This window comes from Lonchura striata, chromosome Z (genome assembly GCF_050655825.1).
Source record: "Lonchura striata isolate lonStrDom1 chromosome Z, ASM5065582v1, whole genome shotgun sequence".
NCBI classification, from domain to species: Eukaryota; Metazoa; Chordata; class Aves; order Passeriformes; family Estrildidae; genus Lonchura; species Lonchura striata.
This window is the reverse complement of record NC_140740.1, coordinates 50,913,098-50,937,685: the sequence shown is the minus strand read 5'-3', so window position 1 is coordinate 50,937,685 and position 24,588 is coordinate 50,913,098. Positions and strand designations below refer to the sequence as shown.

At 39.9% G+C, this 24,588-nt stretch overlaps 1 protein-coding gene across 4 annotated transcripts; it reads left to right on the top strand.

The window, feature by feature from the left end:
• DAB2 (DAB adaptor protein 2) lies at positions 1 to 24,506 on the top strand. Of its 4 annotated transcripts, none has more exons than XM_085568145.1 (15): positions 1 to 166; positions 3,548 to 3,688; positions 11,853 to 11,979; positions 13,214 to 13,353; positions 13,959 to 14,057; positions 14,377 to 14,508; positions 16,465 to 16,548; positions 17,084 to 17,131; positions 17,342 to 17,404; positions 18,208 to 18,828; positions 19,648 to 19,801; positions 20,392 to 20,919; positions 21,343 to 21,434; positions 22,275 to 22,339; positions 23,070 to 24,506. In XM_085568145.1, exons 3-14 carry the CDS (start codon positions 11,886 to 11,888, stop codon positions 22,332 to 22,334), a joined length of 2,115 nt encoding a protein of 704 aa, XP_085424271.1. In that variant the 5' UTR covers positions 1 to 166; positions 3,548 to 3,688; positions 11,853 to 11,885; the 3' UTR covers positions 22,335 to 22,339; positions 23,070 to 24,506. The 4 variants fall into 4 exon arrangements, with proteins under 4 accessions (XP_085424271.1, XP_085424269.1, XP_085424270.1 ...); XM_085568143.1 differs by having other exon boundaries at positions 22,272 to 22,339; XM_085568144.1 differs by lacking the exon at positions 3,548 to 3,688.
• Positions 24,507 to 24,588: the final 82 nt, after the last annotated feature.

The following is a 24,588-nucleotide window of genomic DNA, read 5'->3' as shown; positions in this document are numbered from 1 at the left end:
GGTAGTCGTCAGCTGCCAGCATCTGATTAAAACCATATCGCTCGCTGTGAGTGGCTAACTAATCTGAAGGCGAGAGCGCAACCGAATATTTAACCGGGGCCCCGGTCCCAGCCAGGCTACCGGCTACGGTCATCGGATCATGCACAGGGCGGCACGGATCTAGCCTGTAAGGAGCTTTACGAGCCGGGCTCGGCTCTCGCACGGCCGGGGAGGGGGCGATGCGGGGGCGAAGGAGCTGTCACAGGGGGAAGGAGCTTTTTCTTTACGGCCACGCGAGAGTGGGTGCCTGCGCGGGGCGCGGGGTAGCGCGGTGGGGCGAGCGGCGGCGCGGATGCGGGGTCGCGTGTGCCCGGCCGGGCCGGGGCTCGGCTCCGGCCGCTCCCGCAGCCCCGCCGGGAGGAGCCGCGGGCCGCGCCGGGCCGGGAGGCGCCGCGCTGGGGCGGCCCCGTCCCGCGGAGCTTTGCCCGGGCTGCAGGGAACGTGTCCCGGCTGAGGTGGGGTAGAAGCCGCCGGCATCCTGCTCCTGGCTCCGGCGGGGCGGGCGGTCGGGGAAGCATGAGGGTAAAGTAATATAAACGCGCGTATTCGGTTTTGAGTGTGGAGAGGATGGGGTTGAAATCATTAAATAGATTAATTATATAAATTCTAAATTTCCTATAACCAATTAGTTATACTAAATACTATGAACATGAAAGGATCTCTCTAATAGCAGAGATAATGAGAACACAGGTTAGGATGCTGTGAAATAGGAGTAGGGTTTTGTTCTGTTTTTGGATGGAGTGTCCTTTCTGGTTTTGATGGAGCGCTCCTCTGTCTGCCAGTCTGTTTCTGCATGCTACTTCAGTCTAGGGTGAACCGGGATAGCTGTAGATGTTGACAATTTTCTGCAATTAGTCTTCTACTGCGGCAGAGAAACTGATTTCTCAGGTGATGATATATAATGCTTAATGTCCATTATATGGTGACACTTAGTGTTGGGATGGTGCCAGTACAATGAGCCATAAGACAAATGCAGGTGTTGCCAACATAGACAAATCTGTTCAGGTGGACTTCTCTTTAAAGAGGTTTTTTTACTCCTCAAAAATGTTGAGACTGGTTACTCAAGTGCTTCACAAATTCACTAGTAAGGCTGATGATTTTATTATTTTGAGAGTTGGGAGTTTTAAAATCATCTCCTAATTAACATAGTTTGCCTTAAAAGGGAACATTCAGAAGTCTTTTGTGACTTTCATAAACAAGGCTGCCCAAAAGTAACCAAATCTGAGAGCATGAAGGCATACTGTATGCCAAAGAATGGCCATAGGTATGCTTGAGGAAGGCAACATCTCTGTAAATAGACAAAATTAAAGACGCAGATTCAATTAGATAAAATTAATTATGAATGTATGTATTCTAGTTTGCTGTGAAGACTTGACAGGCAATGTTAAACTGAAAGGATGTCATTGTATCTGATAGTGACCTCCTAGGCAATTATAATGCTAGCAGGTTTTTGTGTCAGCTTCCATTAGGTAGGTGAGGCTGGAGACATGAATTGTAAAGAAAATCTGCAGCTGAGCACTAAGGGAGTCACCCACCAAATCTGTTCAAAGAATCACTGCAGTTGCATCCAGCACAATGTTTCTTGAGGTACAGTCAGCTTTTCAAAATTCCCTGGATAATGTGAGGACATGGTCACATCTGAAGAAGAGATTTTTATTAATAGTAGGTTTATTTTGCAAGAAGGACAACCAAATGGTAGCAAAGGTAAGGAGGATGAGAGTACTAAATCAGTGTCAGGTGAGTCATCAGAACAGAGGCTTAACTAGCAAACACCATAATTTGGTGCACAGGAAAGCTCAGGATAAAATCAAGTGAATTTTTGTGAAGGTAAATGTGATTGTCTAATCTGCTATATGCCTTTTACATGCTGTGAAGTATCTCTACACAATCTATTTTCTGATTGAGAAGAGCATTACTTGTTAAACTACCTGCAGACTGCAGTCTAGTAGCTGCTGTAAATATACTTCTTGCCCAAGGCCTCTATTTCTCAAGCAGATAGGAGAAGAAAAATTCACTCTAAGCAGGTGATTATAATGTATGGAAAGGGTAGATTTTTTGTCTCTGTTGGAAAGCAAATAAATGCAGTTAACATCAAGGAAGGATGAATCCAGTGTGGATGCTCAAAAGTCAAAGTAAAAAAGCCATAGTTTGAGAGATGATGTAAAAGTGCACCAATATGCTATAGTTTTTGGGTATTGTTGCCAAACCTGCTGATTTTTCTCTCTTATTGATGCTCTCCTTTCCTAGTAAACCTCACAGTTTAAGGAAATTTGTGTGACCAGCTGGGTTAACCCTGAGAATGCTTGTGAAATTTTTTTGGGAAGGATAGCAATATATAACCACTACAGAAGCATGAATTTGCCTGTATAAAGCAGTAAATTCCATATCTAGAGAAAGCCAGGTTGATCTGGAAACAGAGCTGGTGGAAATTCTGCTTGCTGGCTAGATTGTCTCAAATGTTGAGGAAGCATGAATGTAACTTGTAACATGCAAAGATTTTGGAGAAAAACTTCAGATCTTGCATGAAGACAAATGGATTGTTAGTGGAATCAAGATGATACCACTGAGATCAGGGATTGCCAAGAGGTATTAATGAGCTTTTGCTACGAAGCACAAATAGGGATAAGCCACTACTCATTACCTCAGCATGGACTCCACAGAAGTATTTGGGGTTGTGTTAAAGAGATCAAATCAAATAAGGTGTCTGAGGATTGTAATTGAGAAAAACTTGCATTAGAAACCTAATTCTGAGGCTGTGCTTGGGTTCAAGGGTCTCAGGGTTATAACAAAGCTGGATGAAGCAGAGTGTCAGGTCTAGTCAATAAATAAGAGGTACCAGTTTCAACAGGATTATCTTGTTTATTATGCAAGCTGCGCAGTTGAGTGCTGAACAATGCATCTTCTCCCATCCAGGTCTCTCCTCAGCCCTGGCTGATGGAGACATGGACCATTCTAGTCTGCCCCTCATCCAAAAGACTATGCCTTGCACATGCTCTGGAGTGCTTGAGGATGAAGTGTCTCAGCTGAAATGCCCTGTAGATCTTTGCCTCTAATTACCTGTGTGATTTGAAAATTAATTTTAAAAGTTTTTAATATAGCTTCATAGCTGGTGCATGTCCCCTTAAATCTAAAAGCTCAGACATTACAGTGCCAGTTAAGGACAGGTTATTGGCCTTGGAGCTGAATTTCCTGCTGTTCTGTTAGTTCATGTTGCATCCTTAAGCAATAAGATGAGGATTATCTCTTCAGCAGAAAAAGTAGGTCTAAGAGACAGGATAATGGACCTTCACCTTGACAATCAGGAGGTTTCATGACAATGTCAGCTAGGAAGTTATGCCCCCAGCAAAGTCTATTAAAATCTTAATGCTGATGTGCCACACACCTGATAATTTTAGCCCCATGGCTAGAATGCCTATGAATGAAACTTTCCTCTTAGGAGGGAACAAAAGAAGTTTGGGAGCACTAAGGATGTCATTTTAATATTGCAATCTGTTTTTCTACCTTACAGATCTCTTCTGTGCCCTCTCAGAATATGGTCATTTGTGCTTTGAGGCAAGGGACAAAGGTCACTCTATGAGTAAGGACTAGTTTTCTAGTAGCTTGATTCACAGATCTGTCTGCAAGCAATGACTATCCTGGTTGATGGAAGGTAAACCCCAGATATGACACTACTCCTTGTATGCTTCTTAGGGAGGGGGGCATCCCTATAATATGCTGTCAAGACTATCACAGAGATGGAAAATTAGAGAGACCCTGGTCAAGATTGCTTTATAGTCTGTATTTACAAATAGTAGTGTAAACTTCCTCTAATATGTGTAATTATAATTACTGGTAGGGAAACTTACTGTAGAACAGTCATCTATGAAACTCTCTTAGCTGTTCAGTAGGACACCTTCTGTAAGAACTGTAGTGGAACTCTAAAATTCCTGGTTAATCCTTTCTTACCTCTGGTACAGATCTTTCTGTATCACCTTTTTAGAGTCGAGTCTTCTGTAGTTATTCATTACCTTTCTTGCTACATATACAAGGGTGGACTGGGGGCCTTGGCAATAACTAATCTTGAAGGCAAGGGCAACCCTTATATTAAGCAATATGCTTTATAATACTTAAGAAGACTGGAACTGCTGTAAAAGAGACTACAAGTAGGCTCTGCAAGCAGAATTTTCATCAGTCTTCTCAGACTACATAATGAACATAATTTGCATCTCTTACAAGAGGAAGTATGAAGTGACTCCTGTGGCAGTAACTGCTACAGCAGTTTGTGTTTTGAGAGACACAGTAGCTGGGGGGTAGGTGGAGTGCTCTTCAATTACTGATGAGATGAATGTTTAATGATAGGCTTTTGGCTGCTCATGGGATTATCAGTCTGGGTAAGCAAACTGCAGTACTCAACAATGTAGCCAGGATTACATGGGTTTAGGCTGTATGAATGCAAGAATAGTACAGGAAAATCCTGTTTCTCATAGAGACAAATTTTTGAACCAGTAGAGGACCCACTTAAGAGCAAGCTGTGCAAAACATATGCATTTTCTCTCAGTCCAGCTTGCATATACCTAAACTGCAAAGAAGCATAACTGTGCCAGCAGCAGACAGTTAACTGTATGCAGCTGACATAACCTATGATAACAGCTTCAATATGTGTCAAGTTCCTGCTCTAAGAAGGAGGGGTGAAAAGCATGGTTATTGGCAAGATTCCTTCACTATACTAACAAGCAAGAAGATCAGAAACAGGCCTTCTAGGCAGGAGGGCTTTAGGAGTACAGTTGGAAATGAAGTGTTTGATTTGTTGTTCAGTTCAAACTCAGTTGCATCTGAGTAAACACTAGCTGCCTTGAATAACAGCTGCTTTACTTTTATGTTGTTCAGTATATCCAGTGACTCTCAACAAGTAATATTGGTAAAAGGTTGAGTTGTAGGTACTGCAGCCATATTGCTTGAGATTCCTCATCTTATGGGTAGGTGATGTTTCCTAAGATCTGGCTCAGGTGCCACTAATTTGTGAGGCTTCAGAACTGGAAACTGGAGAGTGATATAGAGAAATGCTCCCTTAGCAGGTTGCGAAATATGCAATCTTTCTTGAAGGCTGATAGGAAGAAAATTCTTGCAGATAATTTAAATATATAATCTAATTAGTCTCTTTCCAAAATAATAGCTCTCTATTAAGAAAGGTATCCCAGTATGACTTTTCATTTCTTTCTAAGGGAAGTGTTTAGAGTTCAGATGCTGGTATTGCTGGTACTAAAAGTGAAGGATTTCTTAATTCAATAAATTAATGATTGAGTCACCATAGCTAATGAACAGAGATGGGAAAGGCTACTATGAAGCCTTGTTGCAGCACGCTCTCTTATTCCTGGAACAACAAATAATTTAGCTAGATACTTGGGCACTACCTTTGGCTACTGAAGTTCCTGGCTGAAAAAGAGCTCTATCAAACACTATGAAAGTGGTAGTTTCCTTCATCTTGTGATCAAGTCTTCAGAGAAGCAGATAGCATGAGCTCATTAAATGCTTTTCACTCATAAATTGGTACTGTTACATATGTTCATCAGGTGCAGATTATTTGAACTGGTCATTACTTCTCTTGAGCCACCTGCTTTAATCTTACTGCAAAACATACATTTATTTCCAAGACAAGCAGAAGAAAAATCAAAATAGTGCCACTTCTGTAGCTGGGTTGACAGTAACTAATTATCTTATCAGAAATCAAATCATGTGCTTGAAAGCACAGTAGAATGATAAAGTACCAATCCAATTACACCATTTGAAGAGTATGACTTGTTCAGTCTCAGCTACTAACTTAGTGATACTCTCTTGGCCATGATTCAAGTGTGTATGAAACACTTTCAGGAACTTGAATTTCTATGTTCTTGCTAAAAAACAAGAGGTTCTGAGGAGGCTGATGTGATGAGAACAGACTGTTCTGTTCAATTGATAAAATAGCAGCTGGCAAGCTGGATGAATGGTGAGCTCTCTGTGTGGTTTCACAGGCGTGATGCTGCACCAGCAGTGGTACATGCCAACATCTGTAGCTGACATGGCTAATGAGTGCACTAAGATCTTTATCTGCTTTGTAGCTGGTACTAGGGAAGGAAGCAGCATGAGGGAGGTATTCCCTGATGTGTCTAATTGTGCATTTCTATCCTACTAAGCAGATAAAGGTTACCCTTCCCTGTTTTTCATTTCTGGTTGTATATGATGAAGACAGCTGGACTATGTTCCACATCCTGCAATATGTTAAGTACTGTTGCAGTTTATTCCAAACTGGAATTAGTGTTGATAGAGGAAGTTGTTGGCATAAATCTGCCTTTAATACCTCAACAAAGTACCAATCCATCCATTGAGTAAGAAGACTAAATATGAGACAGGACTTGAAAAGCAAGTTGCACATAAAAAGTTCCCTAAAGTAAAATCCTGTTGTTCTAGAAATATGTAGTCCAAAAGGTAAGCACCTGGTTTAACTAAAATCACAATAACAAGCACATGATCTCTTGAACACAAATCACATTTCTAGCAATCTACAGCCTAAGCAGGATAGTTCAACAGGATTTTTGAACTGAGCAATCAGTGCATTGCTAATCTAGACCTTAACCTGAATATTGGGAATGACAGTGTAGTTTAATATCCTTTTCATCTGTCTCTCTTACAAGACAAACAATGGGGCCTTTGGTTATACTCTGCAGTATAAAAGTAGGTATTCAGTCATCTTTTTGACAAGCAATACTGCTCATGCATTCCAGACGTGGCTAAAACTGGAAGTGAATAGTTCCCAAGCTGTCTATGAACTTTCTTCTACCACTTGTCCTCAAGCAGGTATTAGTCATGTATAAGTGTGAACACATCAGATATAACCTACCTGTAGGTAAGACAATTACTTCTCATGTATATTGTTGCTGGATATGTCAGTTCATAACAGACTAGTTTGATTGTTTTAATAGGGAGAAGAGACTAATGTAAATGTTTGCATCAGAACAAGCATCTGGAATGTTCTATTTAAATCATTGTAATCTCCTGTGTCATGTTACAGAAGGTTTATTCAACTTGAATTCTTTAGACACTGTCAGATACCAAAACAATGGGTGCTCTAGCAATGAAAGAAAATATTTAAGTTTATATTTTATTTGACTCCTCAGCATGAGTGATCCTGTTTAAAAAGCAAAAATCTGATTAGTACTTATGTTTTTGATTTATTAACGCATGCCTAGGACTTCTCACAGCTACTACCATTATAGAAGGAACTAAGTAGAAAATATGATAATCAGATGGGGAGTTGTTAAATGTAAATGTGAGTCAGCCCTACAGGGGCTCATAAATGCTCTACTATACTCCTGATGTGAGCAGAAGGCTGCCAGTCAAGATAATTTACTGATAACAGACTATCTGCCTTTAGAACTTTGATTCTTGCTAGTCACTGTGTGAATTGCTCTTTAGCCTTTAGTCTATTTTCTTAGCTTGAAAACTAAAATCTTGAATTCACTAGCAAAGCCTTCTGACCAGAAGAACCTGACTAACCCTTCAAGAATTGTGGGGGAGGAAACAACCTACCCCAGAAGCATGTTCAGCAGTTGAACTATTGCTGTGCTTCCTGTTACTAGTTCATCCTAACTATATTTCACTCAGCAGAAAAAGCTTCTCTGGTCCTCTCACAGCCTTACAGATTCTAATTCAGGGTAAATATTTACATGCAATAACTCTTTAATCTGAATCGTGCACTTGTAGGGACAAAGAAGGAGCACAGGCTATGAAGAGGACAAAGTATTGGGCTGCTGACCACGTTTAGCTTATCTGCTTCTGACTTTTTGGGTGTCTCTAACCTCTTCTCAGATAAATGCCTTAAAGTTGAGAGATTATCTTTCCATTTTGAGGGGAGAAAAGCCTGTCTGTTGGAGACTATTCTGTTCCGTCCTTAATTCTATGACAAACTACAGCCATAATGAAGATTCTCAATTCACTTGTGCACAGGAAGGACAAAAACATAGTCATTAAGGGTATCTATCATGTCACCACCCCATTTTCAAATAAAAGATATCTGTAAAAGCATCTCTAAGGGAAACTAAATGTTGCTCAACAAAATTGTTTGGCATGTTCTTCCAAGTCTTGCTAAAAAACAGGTATTTCAGGGATGACTTGTCATTAGTGACAGCCCTCCCTGCAGAGAGTTCAGAGAAGACACCAACAGCGCCGTATACCAGAAGTTATAAGACTGACTTTGCTAAGATAACTGTGTAGAAATGAAGTACAAGTCTTGAATAGAGGGTAGTCTGACTTGAGACAGTAGGTTGCAGGTCATACATCATGGACTGTGTGTTGAGGGCCTGACATGGTATTTCTCTGAGAAGTCATCAATATCTGCTCTTCAAAGGATAGTACCTGAAAGAAAGGAGGAAGATACTGCTAGTGGTCTCTTTTTAAGCCCTGTCTGGAGTAAATGGAAAAGTGGGTGAGAAAAATGTGCATGATATGCATGTGGTGATACAGGCGGAGTTTGGTGCCCTTCTAAGGTGACAGCATCTGTAAATCTGTACTCTTTGTATTTTTGAAACAGTGCACTTAGCACAGCAGTGAAGATGGGCCATACAACTGATTAGTGAGAAATTAAGGTGTGTTGGTACCAATGGACTCATCTACATGGACAAGTTTCAAACTGCTTTAAACTAAGTGCTGACATAGTTGCTAGGGTAATGATCTGTTCTTTACTATGCCAGCATATCTGAGGAGTCAGCTCTCCTTTCACTCTTGCATAAAAGCACATGCATCTCTAGCCTTGCCATGCTTGCTGGCTGGCTCTTTTGAGATGACCTCAAAATTAAAGTGTAAGAAAACAATTCTAGTCTTGTTGTCTTCCACCTGCAGCTGGAGTAAGGAAATTCTAAGGGTTTGAGTACTGTGAAAAGAAGCCCTCAAGAAAGAAATGGAAGATTTTAACTTTATTTAAGTTACTTCCATGTTAAACACACCAGCACTTTCCACTAAGATAACACAAACTTAACTGTGATGAAGACCCTGCCAAGCTTTAGCTTGAATGTAAAGCCCAGAAACCATATTTACTTGTGGCTGAGGCTTTTTTATAGTGAGCAGAATAGATTACTGCTAGCTCAAGCTACATGTTTCCCCCCACCCCAGTAAAATTTTAAGGTGAAAACAGAGATGATTTAGTGCTTAACATGTGGCTTAACTCAGGCATCAAGAAGTAGTTATTTAAAATATAAGCACATATTAAGGTTGCCTTTGTCTATCATTGCGTTCTTAGTTTCAGTAATTCTGTTGTTTCTGAGGCAATTTTCAGACACCAAGTTCTCCAAAAGTATGATAAATGACCATCATGTACTGAAAAATCCCACCAGGGAATGAAAGTTCTGCCAGATCTCAGACATGAGAATAGGTCATGTAAAGTAGCCAGACAGCCCTCTCTAACCTAAAATGATCTGGCTCTATAGTCTTCTGACTTCCGTACAATGGAGGTGGATGGCAATGATGACCCAGGATGCTTTAAATGCAAATATGGCAGCTGAACATAGAGACATAGACCATTTTACAGTTGTCAAAGTGAGATCTTGCTCGTGCATATTTGCTCCTTCCTATGTTATTTCATTTTTGTCTCTTAATTTTACTACAGCGTGTTATATAAGTTGTAAAACACAGCTAGGTGTAGCTCTAATAATTAAGAGAAAGAAGGATCACTAAGAGTCGGGATTCAGTGCCTTGAGATTCTTATTTCTTCTTTCCAAATGGAGCTAGTCAGAATGTCTTAAAGCTATAACTCAGCTTCTTGAGAGCATGTTTTATTTCTCTCTTCCAGGCCTTTTCCTTCTATTCTCTCAAAAGTAATCTTCCATATAGGAGTGTGTGTTTAACTAATGATCCAACTTTAACTCTTTCTTCCATTATTTCTGAGGGACTTGATAAATCTAGGAAGGGGTTCCTTATGCTTATGTCTATCTCCACCCAAAACTATACTATCAGGCAATCTAGCTTAACTACTCTGAAAGAAGAATTCAGTTGACTTCATTTTATCTGATTAAAATGTGGATTTCAATAGGCACAGTCTAATTTAGCACTGTTGCAAGTACTCTCTAAAATCCCTGTGGGCTTAATAGTCGTCCCCTTGACCCTTTGTCAGAATGGACACACAAGCCACTCTTTCAGTGATAAGATTTCTTAAATAACCATGGCTTGCTAAACAACTCTTCCTCTGACATCTATTTCTACTCAGAACCACTTGAAACTTTCACAGCAACACCTTTGTTCCCTTGCATCAAATGTTCTCTAACTGTGGTCAGATAAGTTGCTTACAGAGAAGAGCAGGTATAGCTGACGGTTCTTTCCCATTTGAGCACCCTTATCTTTGTTGATATACTTGACCAATGCTAAATGCAGTTCACGGACCATCTGGTAAGAACCTAGGTCTAATTTTGCTTGAATGAGCTAGTTTCCAAAAGGCCTTCTTCCTGGTTAAATGGAAATGGAGGCTTTCAGGGTGAAATTTTGTTAAGATCTAGGAATCTGTGTTCTTCCTGGGTTAAGAGTCAGTTAAGAGTTTATCCATTACTCAGTGGAAGCTGGTTGAGTCAGTATAATTAGCAGTAAACTGGGGGGAGGAATGGAAGGCAGCAGTGAGAGCAAAACTCTGAAAGTACATTTGAAGTAATGGGTAAAGTATCAGCTGCTACTAAGGCAAATGAGGAATTGACTGTAGGACTATGAGCAACTGACTATGAGAATAGCAAAGTTCTAATGCAATGCTTCAGTACTTGGGTCTACATACAAATCGTGTCTCGAATGCTAGATAAAAGGGATGGCTTAGTCTGTAGCAGCTTGCCTGGATGTAGGGTGAATTAGAAAGGAGCCCAATTATTTAATCACTTAAACAATTTCTTTACTTCATTTGTTATCCTGAAATTCGAGGGACTAACTGTAGCCATTGCAATATCCCAGAAAGAAGACTGATAGAATGGTAGCAGATGTGATACCCAGTTCTCTCTGGCTTGGTTTAGATCTCCATAACTGCATAAAGCTGCTCTGAGTACCTGTGTTTGGTAAGAGTGAATGCTTTGGCTGTGTTGGAACAAAACATGGTGACTGTAAATTATTTTTTAAATTTGTGTCTCAGAGGCAAAAGGGTCACATGGCATAGAGGCAAGTCCTAAAATCCATAGTTTCTTGTCAATCGTAGGGTTTTTGAAAATCTAAAGGTTACTTGATTACTGTTAAGACAAGCATGTGGGGGGTTTGGCTTGAGGTTCTGTTCTGTGTTCACTGGAGCAGTCTGTCTGCAGCCTGAGGAAATCTTTTGGTTTTACCTGTTGGATACCTCTGATTTTTGCTGATTATGAAAACATGAACAGTGTCTACTGGCATCTTTTGGGTGTTTTGGTGTAATCCTCATAGGTGTTTGGAAGAGATCCTAACAAATGTTTCTTGCGTTCTCTCCTACGCTACTCTAGAGATGGAGTTGGCAGTGCTGAACAAGAATAGACAAAAATACCTGAGGTTCTATAAATAGCTTTAAAAGGTAAAAAAAGCTAAAGATTGACAGATTAAAACATGTTGGTGCAAGTACAGCCCATTGATGTAGATCAGTGTGCCCTGCTGCTTAGGTTTTACTCAGGTGAGGGTTCATCATCTCCTGGCCATGACTTCATGCTCTGTGTAGTCTGACTCTGAGTTATACTTGCCATATAATCACTACTTACACTTCCAGGCTTTGTCAGGCATCAGTGTCCAGTGGAACTGAGGTGGACTAACAGCTGTAATAAAAGTATTTCTTCTTCAAGATAAAATATTTCTGTCTTCTAACTGTTATTTGGATTTTTAAGTCTACAGTGAACATAACTGGACACAATCCCATCATGTCTACTGAAGCTGAGACTACGGCTACCAACAGCCAGCCTGAACAACAGGCTCCACCAAAGGCACAATCTTCAAAGAAGGAAAAAAAGAAAGGTAAGAAAACGCTTACTACATGAACACCTCCTCTATTCTGTGTCCTTAATCTTTTGCATTTGCCTATACTAATATCACCCTCCTACTATTGCTGAAATAACTGAGTTTAGCACCTGACCAGAAGAGTGAGTAGATATGCCAGAATAGTAAACTTAACCAAGAGGTAGGCTTTTAGTTTTAAAAGCTTTTTTCTAGCCTTAAATTCTAAAACTCTCTGTTCCACATTAAGTAAGTTGTTTGCTGAGATGGACAAGTAAGCAAGAGCCCAGAGAAGAGAGATCTTCCTGAGAAGGTGACCAGATCCTGGACCGTCATGATAGCTGTTTTCTGAACTTTAACCTGACTCCTCCCCACCCTCTAGAAAGGAGGTTTGTGCTGAATACAAATTCTAGTCCAGGGAAGCTGAAAACTCATTCCATGAGAATTATTGTATATCAGATAATAGATTCTTTGAGAGATTAGATCATGTAAATATAATTACTTCATACAAAAATACATACCTAGGTATATACTTGAGCAATGTTGAGCATGCAGAGAAGAAAGTAAGCAGTTTCTAGTGGATGGAACAGCAAAAATAACAAATTAGCTAAAATCCCAAATGCTTAGAAGGATGGAAGTAGAATCATTGTAGAAATTTTGGTGCTAATATCAGGTTCTAGTATGGGAACTGGGAGATTATTTTTGCACAGCAAGAAGAGATATGCCTACATCAGAACACAGGGATAACACCTAAAGGCCTTACTGAACACCCTGTATGCCAGGGAAGTATAATTTCTGCATGGTGTTTTTTCTTAGCAGCTATATCTACTTGACTGTTTCTTATCCACATTTTAGTATTTTATGTGGTGAACAATTGTTCTGAAGCCCCCAGACATTAAGCACTCTGCTTCATTCTTTGAACTGAGGCCACATTCTGCAAGAGTACTGTGACCTTAAAGGAGTACCTGTCTTGCAGTGGGTTGTACAGCTGTCTAACATGGGTTGTTAGTCAGCTGTACTCAAGAGACAGTTTTAACATGTACTTGGTGTATGTTTAGATGGTGTATATATTTTTTAAAGATCACAAATCTCAACATAGCCATTTCTGTCATAAAAAAAAACTAACCAAAAAACAACCAACCAAAAAAAAGAAAAAAAACAAACCACAAACAACAACAAAAAAACCAACTCACCCAAATGTAAAAATAACCTTAAAAAAACAAACAGACCCACCAAACATTTTCTCTGTCTCCAGGGCCAGAAAAAACAGATGATTCTCTCTTGGCTAGATTCAAAGGTGATGGTGTAAAATACAAAGCTAAACTGATTGGCATAGATGATGTTCCCGAGGCAAGAGGAGACAAAATGAGTCAGGATTCAATGATGAAGCTGAAGGTAAGGGCTTGATCTGTCACGTAAGGAACAACCTCTGGTTAGTCTTCAAAAAGCAGATCAAATAGTCACTTTGGCAAAACTTCAAATACAGCTTGGTAATGTAGCTACTAACAGCACCATCTAGATGGATGTTGCTTCCTGTACTGGCTCAAAAGACATTTCTCTGAAAGTCTGGGAACATTCCTTTTGACCTGTAGGTATCCAGTATGAATGATGGCAATATGAATTTCATCACAAATTATGAGCTTGGGTTATGTAGGGGAAGGGGGTATTGTTGTGAAATTCAACACTGACCTCAAAGCACAAGTTGGCATCTTGTGTCAATGGTGACACTGAGAGATACATAGAAATTAAAAAATAAATAAGTCCCTGCATCAATAAAGACCATTACTTCTGTAGTTCAGAACACTCACATACCTTCAATCAGAGTGGAAAAGCAGATGAAGATGCTGCTACTGCAGCAATTTTGTGGACTAAAATTTACAGAGGAAACCATCTAGATCTGTGGTATCACTTTAAACCTAATCAGACATATGTTACAAAGAACAAGTTAAAGCTCAGTCAAGCAGAAGTCTCATCAATACTTTGGCATTCATTCTCTTTAGGGAATGGCAGCAGCAGCCCGTTCCCAGGGTCAACACAAACAGAAGATCTGGGTAAACATCTCCCTCTCTGGTATCAAGATAATAGATGAAAAAACTGGGGTAAGATAAAACTTATTTTCTTTGTGATTCTTAAAGTTAGTGAGGCACATGGAAGTTAGACCAATATGAGCTGTATTCTTACTTGGGCACTATACTTCATTTCCACATATAAAAACTGGCTTGTGAAATGTTTGTAATGCTGAAGAGTCCTGTCAGAAATACAGCTGAATCCTATTGTAATTAATCAAAGGCTGATAAATTTGAGGTTTGGACTGAAGATTTTTAACAGTCTCAGTCATTCTAACTACAGAAAACAGCAGCTATTATATGTCCAGAAATTTACACCAATAGTTTTTTTTTTTTTTTTTCTCAATTCCAGGTCATAGAACATGAGCATCCAGTAAACAAAATCTCCTTTATTGCTCGGGATGTAACAGACAATCGTGCCTTTGGCTATATATGTGGAGGAGAAGGCCAGCACCAATTTTTTGCCATAAAAACAGCCCAACAGGTATGAATCAGATGCTTTCTTTCACGTGCTATGGATAATGCTCTTGTGTAAAAATTAAACTTGTGGTAAGGGTCTAGTGTTTTGCTGGTAATTCTTCAAAATTCCTTTGGGGAATACCAGCATGCATGGATAGATTTTACTGAAAGAAAGCGAATAGGAATTGACTGTCATCACTGGCTTCTGTCTTGTACAGTTTCTTTGTAGTCCAGAATAAAATCACTCAAGTAGTCTTGGTTACTATGATTAGCAAAGCTTAACTTGTCTATGAAAGTCATTAGTGAGAGAACAGAGCCATTAGCACAGGCTTCCCACTGTGAAAGTACTACTTCTTAAGTAAAATAGCCAGAGCTTCATTCTGAATTAATAGAAATACAGAACTACATTACTCTAGTTCCCATTCTTTGCTTTGTGCAGCAGGGAAATTGCTTACTCAATTGCAAAAATGATTCTGGGGCTTGTAAATGACAGGTGTGGTCCTCCTAGGACCACCTAACCCTAACTTGCTGAGAGGGATTCTGGTCTGTCTGTGATAAATTCCTCACATGCAGAAATCCTGTGTGCAAGGTTAGTCTCTCTGAGTGGAATCTAAATACTGGATGCTGGAAAAAGCTACTTAAAAATACCACTAAGAATTATGCAGCTTCATAAACAACCTGAAGTTAGGTATTTTTTATTTACCAGCTTGTTTTTGTAATGATTTTATAATAGTCACCATAATGACTTGATGAACCTAGACTTCAAAGCTACAAATTTATTAGTCATTCCTGCCTGCCCTCCTGGAGAACCTGTTGGCAGCTTTGGACCCACTACAGGTCCTGCACTGAGGAGCTCCTTGTTGGAGCATGTTACTACTTCAGTAACATCTATAAGGCCTTCCTTCAAATCTTTTTTTATTAGTTTGTCAACATTCTGACCAATAATTGTTTGATTTCAGGGGAATTGTAGGTTAAGCACACAAACCTTTTGTATGTACCCTGAAGTCTACTCCTTCATTTCACTACAGGGTGCTGCTTGCCAGCCTCTAAGCTCACCCAGCCGTTAGACAGCTCTTGAGTTGATGCTGGGTGTTTTTGTCATAAATTTGTCTAGCTCAGAAGTGAGGACTTCAGCAGCTGTACTTCTTGTTAAAGCTGATGATTCTTGCAATGGCTCTTTCCCACCAGTGCATGTCTAAACCCTTTGATTAGGAGAGGATGGCGCTCAAGTGTAAGCAGTGCGAGCTGTACAAAGGATTCTCTGCTTGTGCCAATGGGAGTGGCTGAAGATGGGGTGGTATCCTATTCTAGACATGGATAAGCTGCTGTGTGCCTGACACAAGTGTTCCAAAGCATTGTAGCTGAACTCACCACCGTCTCCACAACAACAACATTCTTGTTAATGGATGTGCAGGGCATGCCATGCTATTCTAAATAACATTAAACTGTCATCATGTCACAGATCCCATTTAAAGCTTTACACATTTGAGGAGGTGATAATCTTACCTTATGCTTGTCTTGCTCATTTGCTATTTGTACACTGTTTAAAATGAAGGTAGTATTATATAGAGAAGCTTTCTCCACATTCAGTGCTACAGTTTGTAGCAAATAGACAAATGCAAAATATTTTTCCTCTCAGGAGACTACCAGAAGGCTTGAATAAACTTTGCACTTCTAGGACTTGCCATGCACTTAAGAAGTATTGCTACCAGCTTTTTAGCAAAAACATAGCAGGTTAGCACAAATTCGTGTACAGCCATTTTCATAGAGTTAACAACAGTTCTACACTGGTTGTGTTCCATTGCCCTTGGATAAAGCAAAATCTTATATGAAGACTAAACAGGTCTTTAAACTCTTGCTTTTCCTGTTATCTCAACCTACATCTTGCACCATTTACAGAAGTTTGGCTTGTTGCACAGATTGCAGCAGTAGAAGTCCAGGTAAAAGTAGTACATGGCCTAAAATCCACATTCTTTTCCAGGCTGAGCCTTTGGTTTCTGATCTTAAGGACCTCTTCCAACTAATTTATAATATGAAGAAGAAGGAAGAAGAAGAAAAGAAAAAAGTGAGTAAAAATATAGTAACTGAATGACTCTGCATAAAGCTTATTTCAATTTCAGCTGACTTTTGAGCTCTTGTAAGACTTGATACTAAGCTCTGCCTAAATCCAGAAACACTGGAAGCTGTTGGTTGGTAGCTGTGACAGCTGTCTGGCTGCCTAGGTCTGGTAAGGTCCTTGGAAGTGAGAGACTTTTGATATTCTACTTGATGTTTAGGTATTAAAAGTCTTCTTTTTTCTTTAGAGTGAAGAAGTAAATAAGACTGAGGTAGGTCATTTCCACTCAGCCTCTCTTGTTTAGGTATGCTGCTGCACAACATTTAACGTTTACTTTCCTTATGCTGCCAGCATTATGAAGGCAATGCCAGATGCCCAATTACATTTAAATGGAAGTGAAAGGGGTCTGTGGAACTAATACTGAGTAGTAATCTCTCTCATGCTTCCCTTCCCCATCACTTGATTTTTAAAGCCCACAAGTTCCTTGCTTAAGGCAGATTTTGAAATTTCAATTATTTCTGACACTGTTATCCATCTATTACAGAATGATGGTGAAGAACTGCCTGCTGATCAAGTGGACAAAATGAAACCAGTAGGTTAAATTTCAAAACTTTTTATTGATGCCATTGAAGAGTTCATAAATGACTGTCCCCATATGCAGGGAAGTGTAGGAAATGCAATCTTTATAGATAGTATTTATCATGTTTACTGCAGATTTTACAGTAAATTTGCATGATTCTTAATTCTTTTTCTTGTGAGAGCTGTAACAGATACCAATTCTATCAATATTTCTGGTTTCAAGGGAGTTGACCAGATGGACTTGTTTGGGGATATGTCAACACCCCCTGATATGAGCAGTCCCACAGTAAGTAGAGTCTAGCTTACTTGCCTTGGCTTTTTCTTTGAAAGCAAATTTAGTCCTAGTAATAAATACTGGTTTTACTGAGACATCTGTCTAGCAATCATCACTGTACTAGTGGGGTAGGACCATAGAAGTATCCACTTAACCACTAGATGTCATTCTAGTACTTAATTCTACTATCATTCCAGTAGCTCTAGTTCAACCTGGCCTAATTGCACAAAAGAATGCATAAGCCTTATCATAGCTCAGTGACCCCAAAAATCCTATCACTTTAAATCTGGCACTGTAAGCCACCATCGCCCTGATGCAGTTGGTGCTGTCAATGCAGCCAGTGACCAAGTCTTACCCTTCTCCTGCAGTTTGGTGGAGAATTAGCATGTTACCTTCCACTAGCAAATAGCTCTTCAGTGTCATTCTGAAGCTGAGACTGCAACTTGAAGTCATACTAAGGCAGTATGGTTTACTTGTCAAAACTAAGGACTAGAACTCAAGCAGGGGTCTTTAACTCAAGTGAAAGCCTATGTGTAATTAGTTCCTACTCACTCTACAGTCACTAGGTTGAAGAACAAGCATCTAATGCTTAACTATGGGATCTGAAAACAGATGTTTCAGTACTGGATTTCAGAGACCAAATAGCTGTAATTTGACTATAGACAGCAGTGCTTTCCTGTGTGATTTTGAATTATTTACTGGTATTATGTTGTGGATACTAGGATCTCTTCTTTTGCAGCTGTTTTCCTTGATCTTTTTCACTATGCAGCAAAATCTATGTGTAACTAACTTAATTTTTCTCTCTAAAAAAATAGGAAGCTAAAGAGATTCTGTTAGTGGATTTTAATTCTGAAATTGAGACCAAACAAACCTTTGCAAAAGAGGATCTCTTCTTGAATGACATCACAGCTTCTCTTCCACAACCAAAGGCACAGACACCCTTCTTGCCTGAGAGTTCTTTCTCTACCAATCTCAGCTTCTTTCCTACACCTAATCCAGACCCTTTCAGTGATGATCCTTTCACACAGCCAGCTCAATCTGCACCATCTTCATTTGATTCTCTAAAATCTGATCAGAAGAAAAGTCCAAGTACCTTGACATCAGGGAGTAATGGTGATCCAAATGGTGATATTGACTACTTTGATAAACAGTTTGACCAGATTTCTAATAGAACTGGCAAACAAGAAGCACTAACATGCCAGTGGCCACTTGAGAGTAAGTCACCTGCAGCAGGAATTTCCAATGTGATACCAGAGAGAGAAAGGAATGGCTTTCCTGAAGCCCCAACAAACCTGTTTCTGGAAAAAGGAACATCTCTGCAGAATGGAGTAAAAGTGGATTCTGAAAACAATATCCAACTCATGCCACATGAGCCTATAACAATTAGCCCACCACCACAGAGTACCAAGCCAGGAAGAGGAAGGAGAACTATCAAGGTGAACAGTGTTCAAGTAATTTATGGTGATATGCATGATTTTATTTGGAGAAGCTGGGTGAAGGAAGCTTTGCTTTCTTATTACTGTATAACAAGCCACCTAGCTACACAACATGTCTGCTTCTGTCCGCCCTGGTCACATTAACCTCTCTGCAGCCATAATACCTTCTAATATCTATGAATAAATGCTTCATAGTAGCTATGGTCACTAAATTCTATACTCTCTTCTTTAATGCTGCCGTACTTCTGTAAAGGTCTGGTAAGTATGCTGCTATGCATATTAACACTTGATATAATGCCAGAATCTGTTATGATAGCAGTATAACCTTTCATGGTAACAGTATGCCCATCAGCCTAGGGTCTCATAACAATAAGATACTAGTACTAGCTTACCAAAACCTATGTGGTTTCTCAGTGTTTGCCTCTTAGGCACAGTGTGGCCCTGGATCAGCTTCATTTGTCTTGTACTCAAATTATGTAAAACTCCTAGCCTTGCCACCACTACAGGGACTTCTGCAGACTAAACAGTAGTTTTTAAAGGGGTAGGGTGCAGAGGGAAGCTCACTTATAACAAATAATTTAGCCATTCTAAGTCCTGTTCTTCTGCTGCTGACTTGTGACTAGTACATGTTTTACCTATTTAATGCTATGTATCTCCCTAGGCATGAACCAAAGGGTGATGTTTGAAACTCCTATACTCTAAATGATATATCAAAACTCCCTCCTCTGCTTTAAATTAAAAAAGTCTTCTAGCTCTGGACTAGGGGTTGTGTTAGCATGTGCTCTGCCATGGCATCTCACTTCTTTTTTTTCTTTCTAGACTGCATCGGATGACTTGCTCAGCTCAGACTTCTTTGTGCCATCTACGGAGAGCCTTAACTTGAGCTCAGGGGCACAGGCAGGAGCTTTGCCAGCTAATCCCCTGGACCTCTTCAAAAAAAGTTCTACCACAGCGTCTCCACTGACTGCTCTAGGTTAGTTTACAAAAGTAAATGTCTTGTTCCACTCCGAGATACCTGCTAACATGAAAACATGGATTCAGTTTTTCCTTTACTTCTTGTGTAGTGCTATACCCTTTAATCCATGTGCTGTTTGCCCTAAACTGTTAAGTTCTGTGAATGCTAAACTCTGCATCCTCAACTGAACCAGGATTAAAGCAGTTAACTGCTTTAACTTTGTCAGCAGATTCCTGCTTCAGATACACAAGGCTCAAGTGAGCCAAACACAACTTGTGCGGTCAGGGTAACATTGCTGCACAGTGTCTTGATAATCATTTTAACAGAAGCAACTACATGGCAAATTTACCTGTCATGTCTGTTCTAGAATTGAGTATGTTCCTCCTTTCCTTACAACAACCTCAATTTTGTTCTTGCAGCACTGAAATGCAGCAAAGTAAAAAATTAAACCCTTTCTCCCACTCCCTTCCTCTGTGTTGATTTATAAGTGCAAAGCAAGAGATTTTTGCAAACAGTGCATGAAAATATTTTGCTGGTACAAAATTGATACACTCCTGCTTGTGGTCTTCAGATGACTGAAGTGCTATGTAACAACAATCTCCCCCCAGGTGGTTTGCCAGTAACTTCATCACCATGGACCCCACAGACAGCTTCCTTCATTCAGGCTACATCAGTCTTTCATGGGTCTATGATGCCTGCTCAGTCTTCAGGATTTACTCAAACACTTGCCTTTGGTACTCAAGCAGTGCCAGGCTGGAACCAGTCTTCATCTTTTGGTGCCACATCCACTCAGTCTTCTGGTCTCTGGCCACAGCCAGCACAAGTTACACCCAGTTCTTGGGCACAGCCAACCAGTGCTGTGAATCCCTTTCAGAGCAGCGTGTTCACATCTCCAACACTACCAGCTCAGACAGCCTCAGCACTGCCTTCCATGTCAACAACAGCTAGCCCGCCTCAGCTGCCTCCCAGAGCTACACTGCAGAAGGAGCTGTCCAAGAAAGAGAGTGATGCATTCATTGCTCTGGATCCACTTGGAGATAAAGAAATGAAGGATGTCAAGGAAATGTTCAAAGACTTCCAGCTGACAAAGCCACCTGCAGTGCCAGCAAGGAGAGGAGAACAGCAAAGCATTTCAGGTACTTTTGGAGTTCTCAGCAGTTACTGTAGTAGTAAAGTAGGCATTTCTAAAGATAGTACGGATCATGATTAAATGGCAGCTAGCAAGCTGTCTGCCAAAATGACTGGTTACATTTTGGAGTTAATGGTTACTGAAATAGAGGGTTGAAGGGCTGTCTCAACTAGAAAAATCAAAAAATTAGCAGCAGCAATGGCCGAACACTGACACCTAGTGCCTAAATTATTTGACTAGAACAAGGTAAACCTAAGTCTGTACAACGTTAGAACTTCCATCTGATTTAAGCTTACTGAGGGACAAGCAGGAGATTCCATATAATTTTTCTGTGTTTCTAATGAGATGAGCTGTGGTGCTGCTACACAAGCAGACCTGAGTGCTTGCTAAATCTGTCAAGTAATTATAGCAGTATGTCTCTCTTTTTTAGAACCACCAAAGCCTGTTCCTCGACAAGCTGCATTGCCAGCTGAAGGCCTGTTTGAAAGTCAAGACAAAACAGACCCTTTCAGTGCTTCATCTGTAAGTAGTAAAAAAAGTCCAACAAAAAAAAAAAAAAAAACAAATGACAAACAGGCACTCTAACACTAAAATGCCCAAATGATGTCAAACCCAAAAAAAGCCCTCAAAACCCCTTTTTCTCCCTAATAAGTGTGGTGCCTATGGGCACTGGTTATGACTTTAGAGGCCATACAACAAAAACCTTTTGTAACTTTGAGGCTAATATGTAATCTAGCAGAGGGTATCTGTTGCAAGAAGGTTAACAAAGCATTATTTCACTTGGCTTGGCACCACAACCAGTTTCCCATGGTACAAAGTTCTGTAGTACTGGGATGCTCTACAAAAGAATATCACATAATATAGTTCAGAAATTATCCCCTTTGGTTATACGTAACCCTCTTTAGAGCAGACTGAGCAGTGTGGATTGTGAAGCTCTCTAGATGTACAAACAAGAGGTTCCATGTTCAGGACTCTGCAGGGGAGAAAGTGGCTTCACCAGATCACTCAATTTGGGACAGAGCACTTGAAGCTCTCAGTGAAAATTCTGGACCAAGTCCAGAGTGCAGACTTAAGATTTCTAGTATTTGATTAAAATATATCTCATCATGATTCCACTGGTTCCAAAGGAGTGTTCAGTAGCAAATTGTTTTCTGAAAAATACTTTGCCTTGGACTAGCATAAAAGCTAACATAGCTTAGAGTCCCCTTCTTTTGTTGAAGCAATACAGTAAATGTGTATTTAGCAAGACCTCTGAAGTATTCTTTTCAGGTGTTTGAACAGGATATAGCTCATAGAGCCATGAAGCATAAATCTGGTGAAAACTGGAAATCCTCTAACAGCTTATCTCTCTTTCCTTAGAAGGAATCTCAGAATCCACCTTCTGGTCCTTTTGATGATCAATTTGGCAACCCATTTGCGTAATTCAGGTAAGTCTTCCACTAATAAACCAACCCACTTCATCCTCTGAAATTTGTTAAGGAAATGATTGGTAAAGAGATATCTAAAAGCTGCAGTAAATTCACACTAATGCTCCCTGAAATATGGCAAACAGTGCTTGGAAGAACTTCTGCTGGCGTACCTCTATCAGATTTGTATATAGTTGCACTCTGTCTAAGCCTAGCCAGCTTCTTTCTTAAAAATAAAGATTTTTCTTCCACAGATTTAAATCCCAAGCCCACAATAGGTGTAGATTTCCTTTCCTTGAGGAAAATTAATGACCATATATGTGCTGCATAACTCAGAGGGACTGGCATTAATATTTTCAGAGAGAATGTTAGCACAGAGTGCTCTTTATACAGCACACAGCTTTCTGAAGTTTAATCACCTCAACAATGGCAGTTTTGGACTCTGGGTAAATTGGAATAAAACTAGAATAAGGCTTTAGACTCTTGGTCTGATTTTTAATCAAAAGCTGCTACAAGTGCTTTTGTTGCTATAAATTAATGTAATTTGAAATTTTATACTGTTGACTGAAGAGCATGAGTTACTGATCCAGCAAATCTTCTGCCACAACATTCAGTCTTCCCCTGAAATAGTGTCTCGCTTCTGGCAGAAGACAAGTGCTGGTATTTATTGCTTTAGTTTTGTACTCAGTGGCTCTGTTTAAGCAATAAAGCCACAACTCATAACCGTCCTAATTCCTTTCCATTATTCTAGGCATAACCAGAAAAGGACAAATGGAATAACTGGACCTCTTCTCAACGTGATTTTTCTACATGTTTCATTTTGCTGTCTGCTATTCTTGCTGATGTTTCATGATGTCTGCAGTCTAAAAGATATCCAGCTGGATATATTTTGAAGCATGGACCCTCAAAGAACATGCTGTGAAGATAATTCAGGGTGAAGCAAATGGGGATATTGACTCGCGCTGAAAACCCAAATTCAAATTGGTGGATGTTACCTTTACTTTAGTTCTTTGCACTCCCCTACAGAGAGGTTGGTAGCACTGAGTAAATGTGTCTTGTACCATTTCCCTTTACATAGCACTTACTATCCCAAAATAGAGGAACTTAATGTACCTAGGGGAGAGGTGCTGCTTTTACACAAGGGTGTAGAATCAGTAGCAAAAACTCCACACCTTAAACAACTAGGTCAATTGCCCATTATGACAAAAGCAGCCAGTTGTAAAGTTAAGTGGATGCTACTGAGTTCCAGTTGGTAACTGGGCAGATGACTTGGTCTATCAGCCACAAAAATGCAACTATGTGTAGAGGAAAATAATCTAATATTGTCTATTTAACCTAAAAGTAAAAGTATCATTCCACCATTCCATGTGTCATTAAGGGACTGCGGAGTCTGTAACAGCACTGCTGAAGCCCTGAGTACTAGAGGCCTACACTGTAAGCTGAAAAACTTCTTGCAGAACATTTAGGTAGCAGTGGACACTAACTATTGTCTTGGTGCTAATATGGCAGTTTTCAGGGAGGTTAAAACTACTAGGATTCCTATTAAGGTGGCTTGGCAAACAAATGAAACAAGCAGGTAGGGTTCTTGCTTATATCTCAGTGAATCCCTGATTTGCTCAGTTTGATTTGTCACTTAGTGTACTGGGGGATGTTTCCAACATTCTAGAAAACAAAAACACCAAAATGGCTTCACTCCATGCCTAGGCTCCTTGAGAACAGATGAACAACCTCTGTGCCATTAATGTGAGGTAGTACTCTGTCTCTTGGAAAACTTGCCTTTTCTCAAGGGCCTCTTTACTAACAGGTTTTGGAACAACTGCTTGTGACAGCTACATTCTTGGCCAGTGTTGATGACTGATGTTAGAAGTTTTTCTGTTAAGTATAAACTTGAAGTATTATTGTTAAATCAAATGCCTAAGCCGTTGCTAAACTGGAGAGCTAAGAAAGTCAACTTGAATACCGCCTTAGTACCCAATTCAGCCAGTCATGCAATTAGTCTTGTATACAAACTTCTCTTGCACTTTCTGTATTGCAATTTTTGGTTTTTTAAATCAAAAAAAAAAAAAATCACGAATTTAAGTATTTGTCTCAAACTGGAAATGTAGAAACTTATTGATGTACACTGTTATATAAAGCTGTAGTATCTGTTACTTAATGGCATTAAAAAGAAGCAACTCTTCATACCAAATGAGCATCAGTGTGTCTGTTAATTCTGTCCTCTGTCAGTGTTGTGGTCTAGTTGACATTAGAAGTTCAAAGCCTGCTGAGAA

Bases quoted from the DNA above. Each gene is read 5' to 3' on its own strand.
- DAB2 (XM_021551517.3), top strand. From the start codon at position 11,886: ATGTCTACTGAAGCTGAGACTACGGCTACCAACAGCCAGCCTGAACAA. The intron at 13,354-13,958 runs GTAAGGGCTTGA...CATTCTCTTTAG, and splicing joins ATTCAATGATGAAGCTGAAG to GGAATGGCAGCAGCAGCCCG. The intron at 17,405-18,207 runs GTAAGTAGAGTC...CTAAAAAAATAG, and splicing joins CTGATATGAGCAGTCCCACA to GAAGCTAAAGAGATTCTGTT.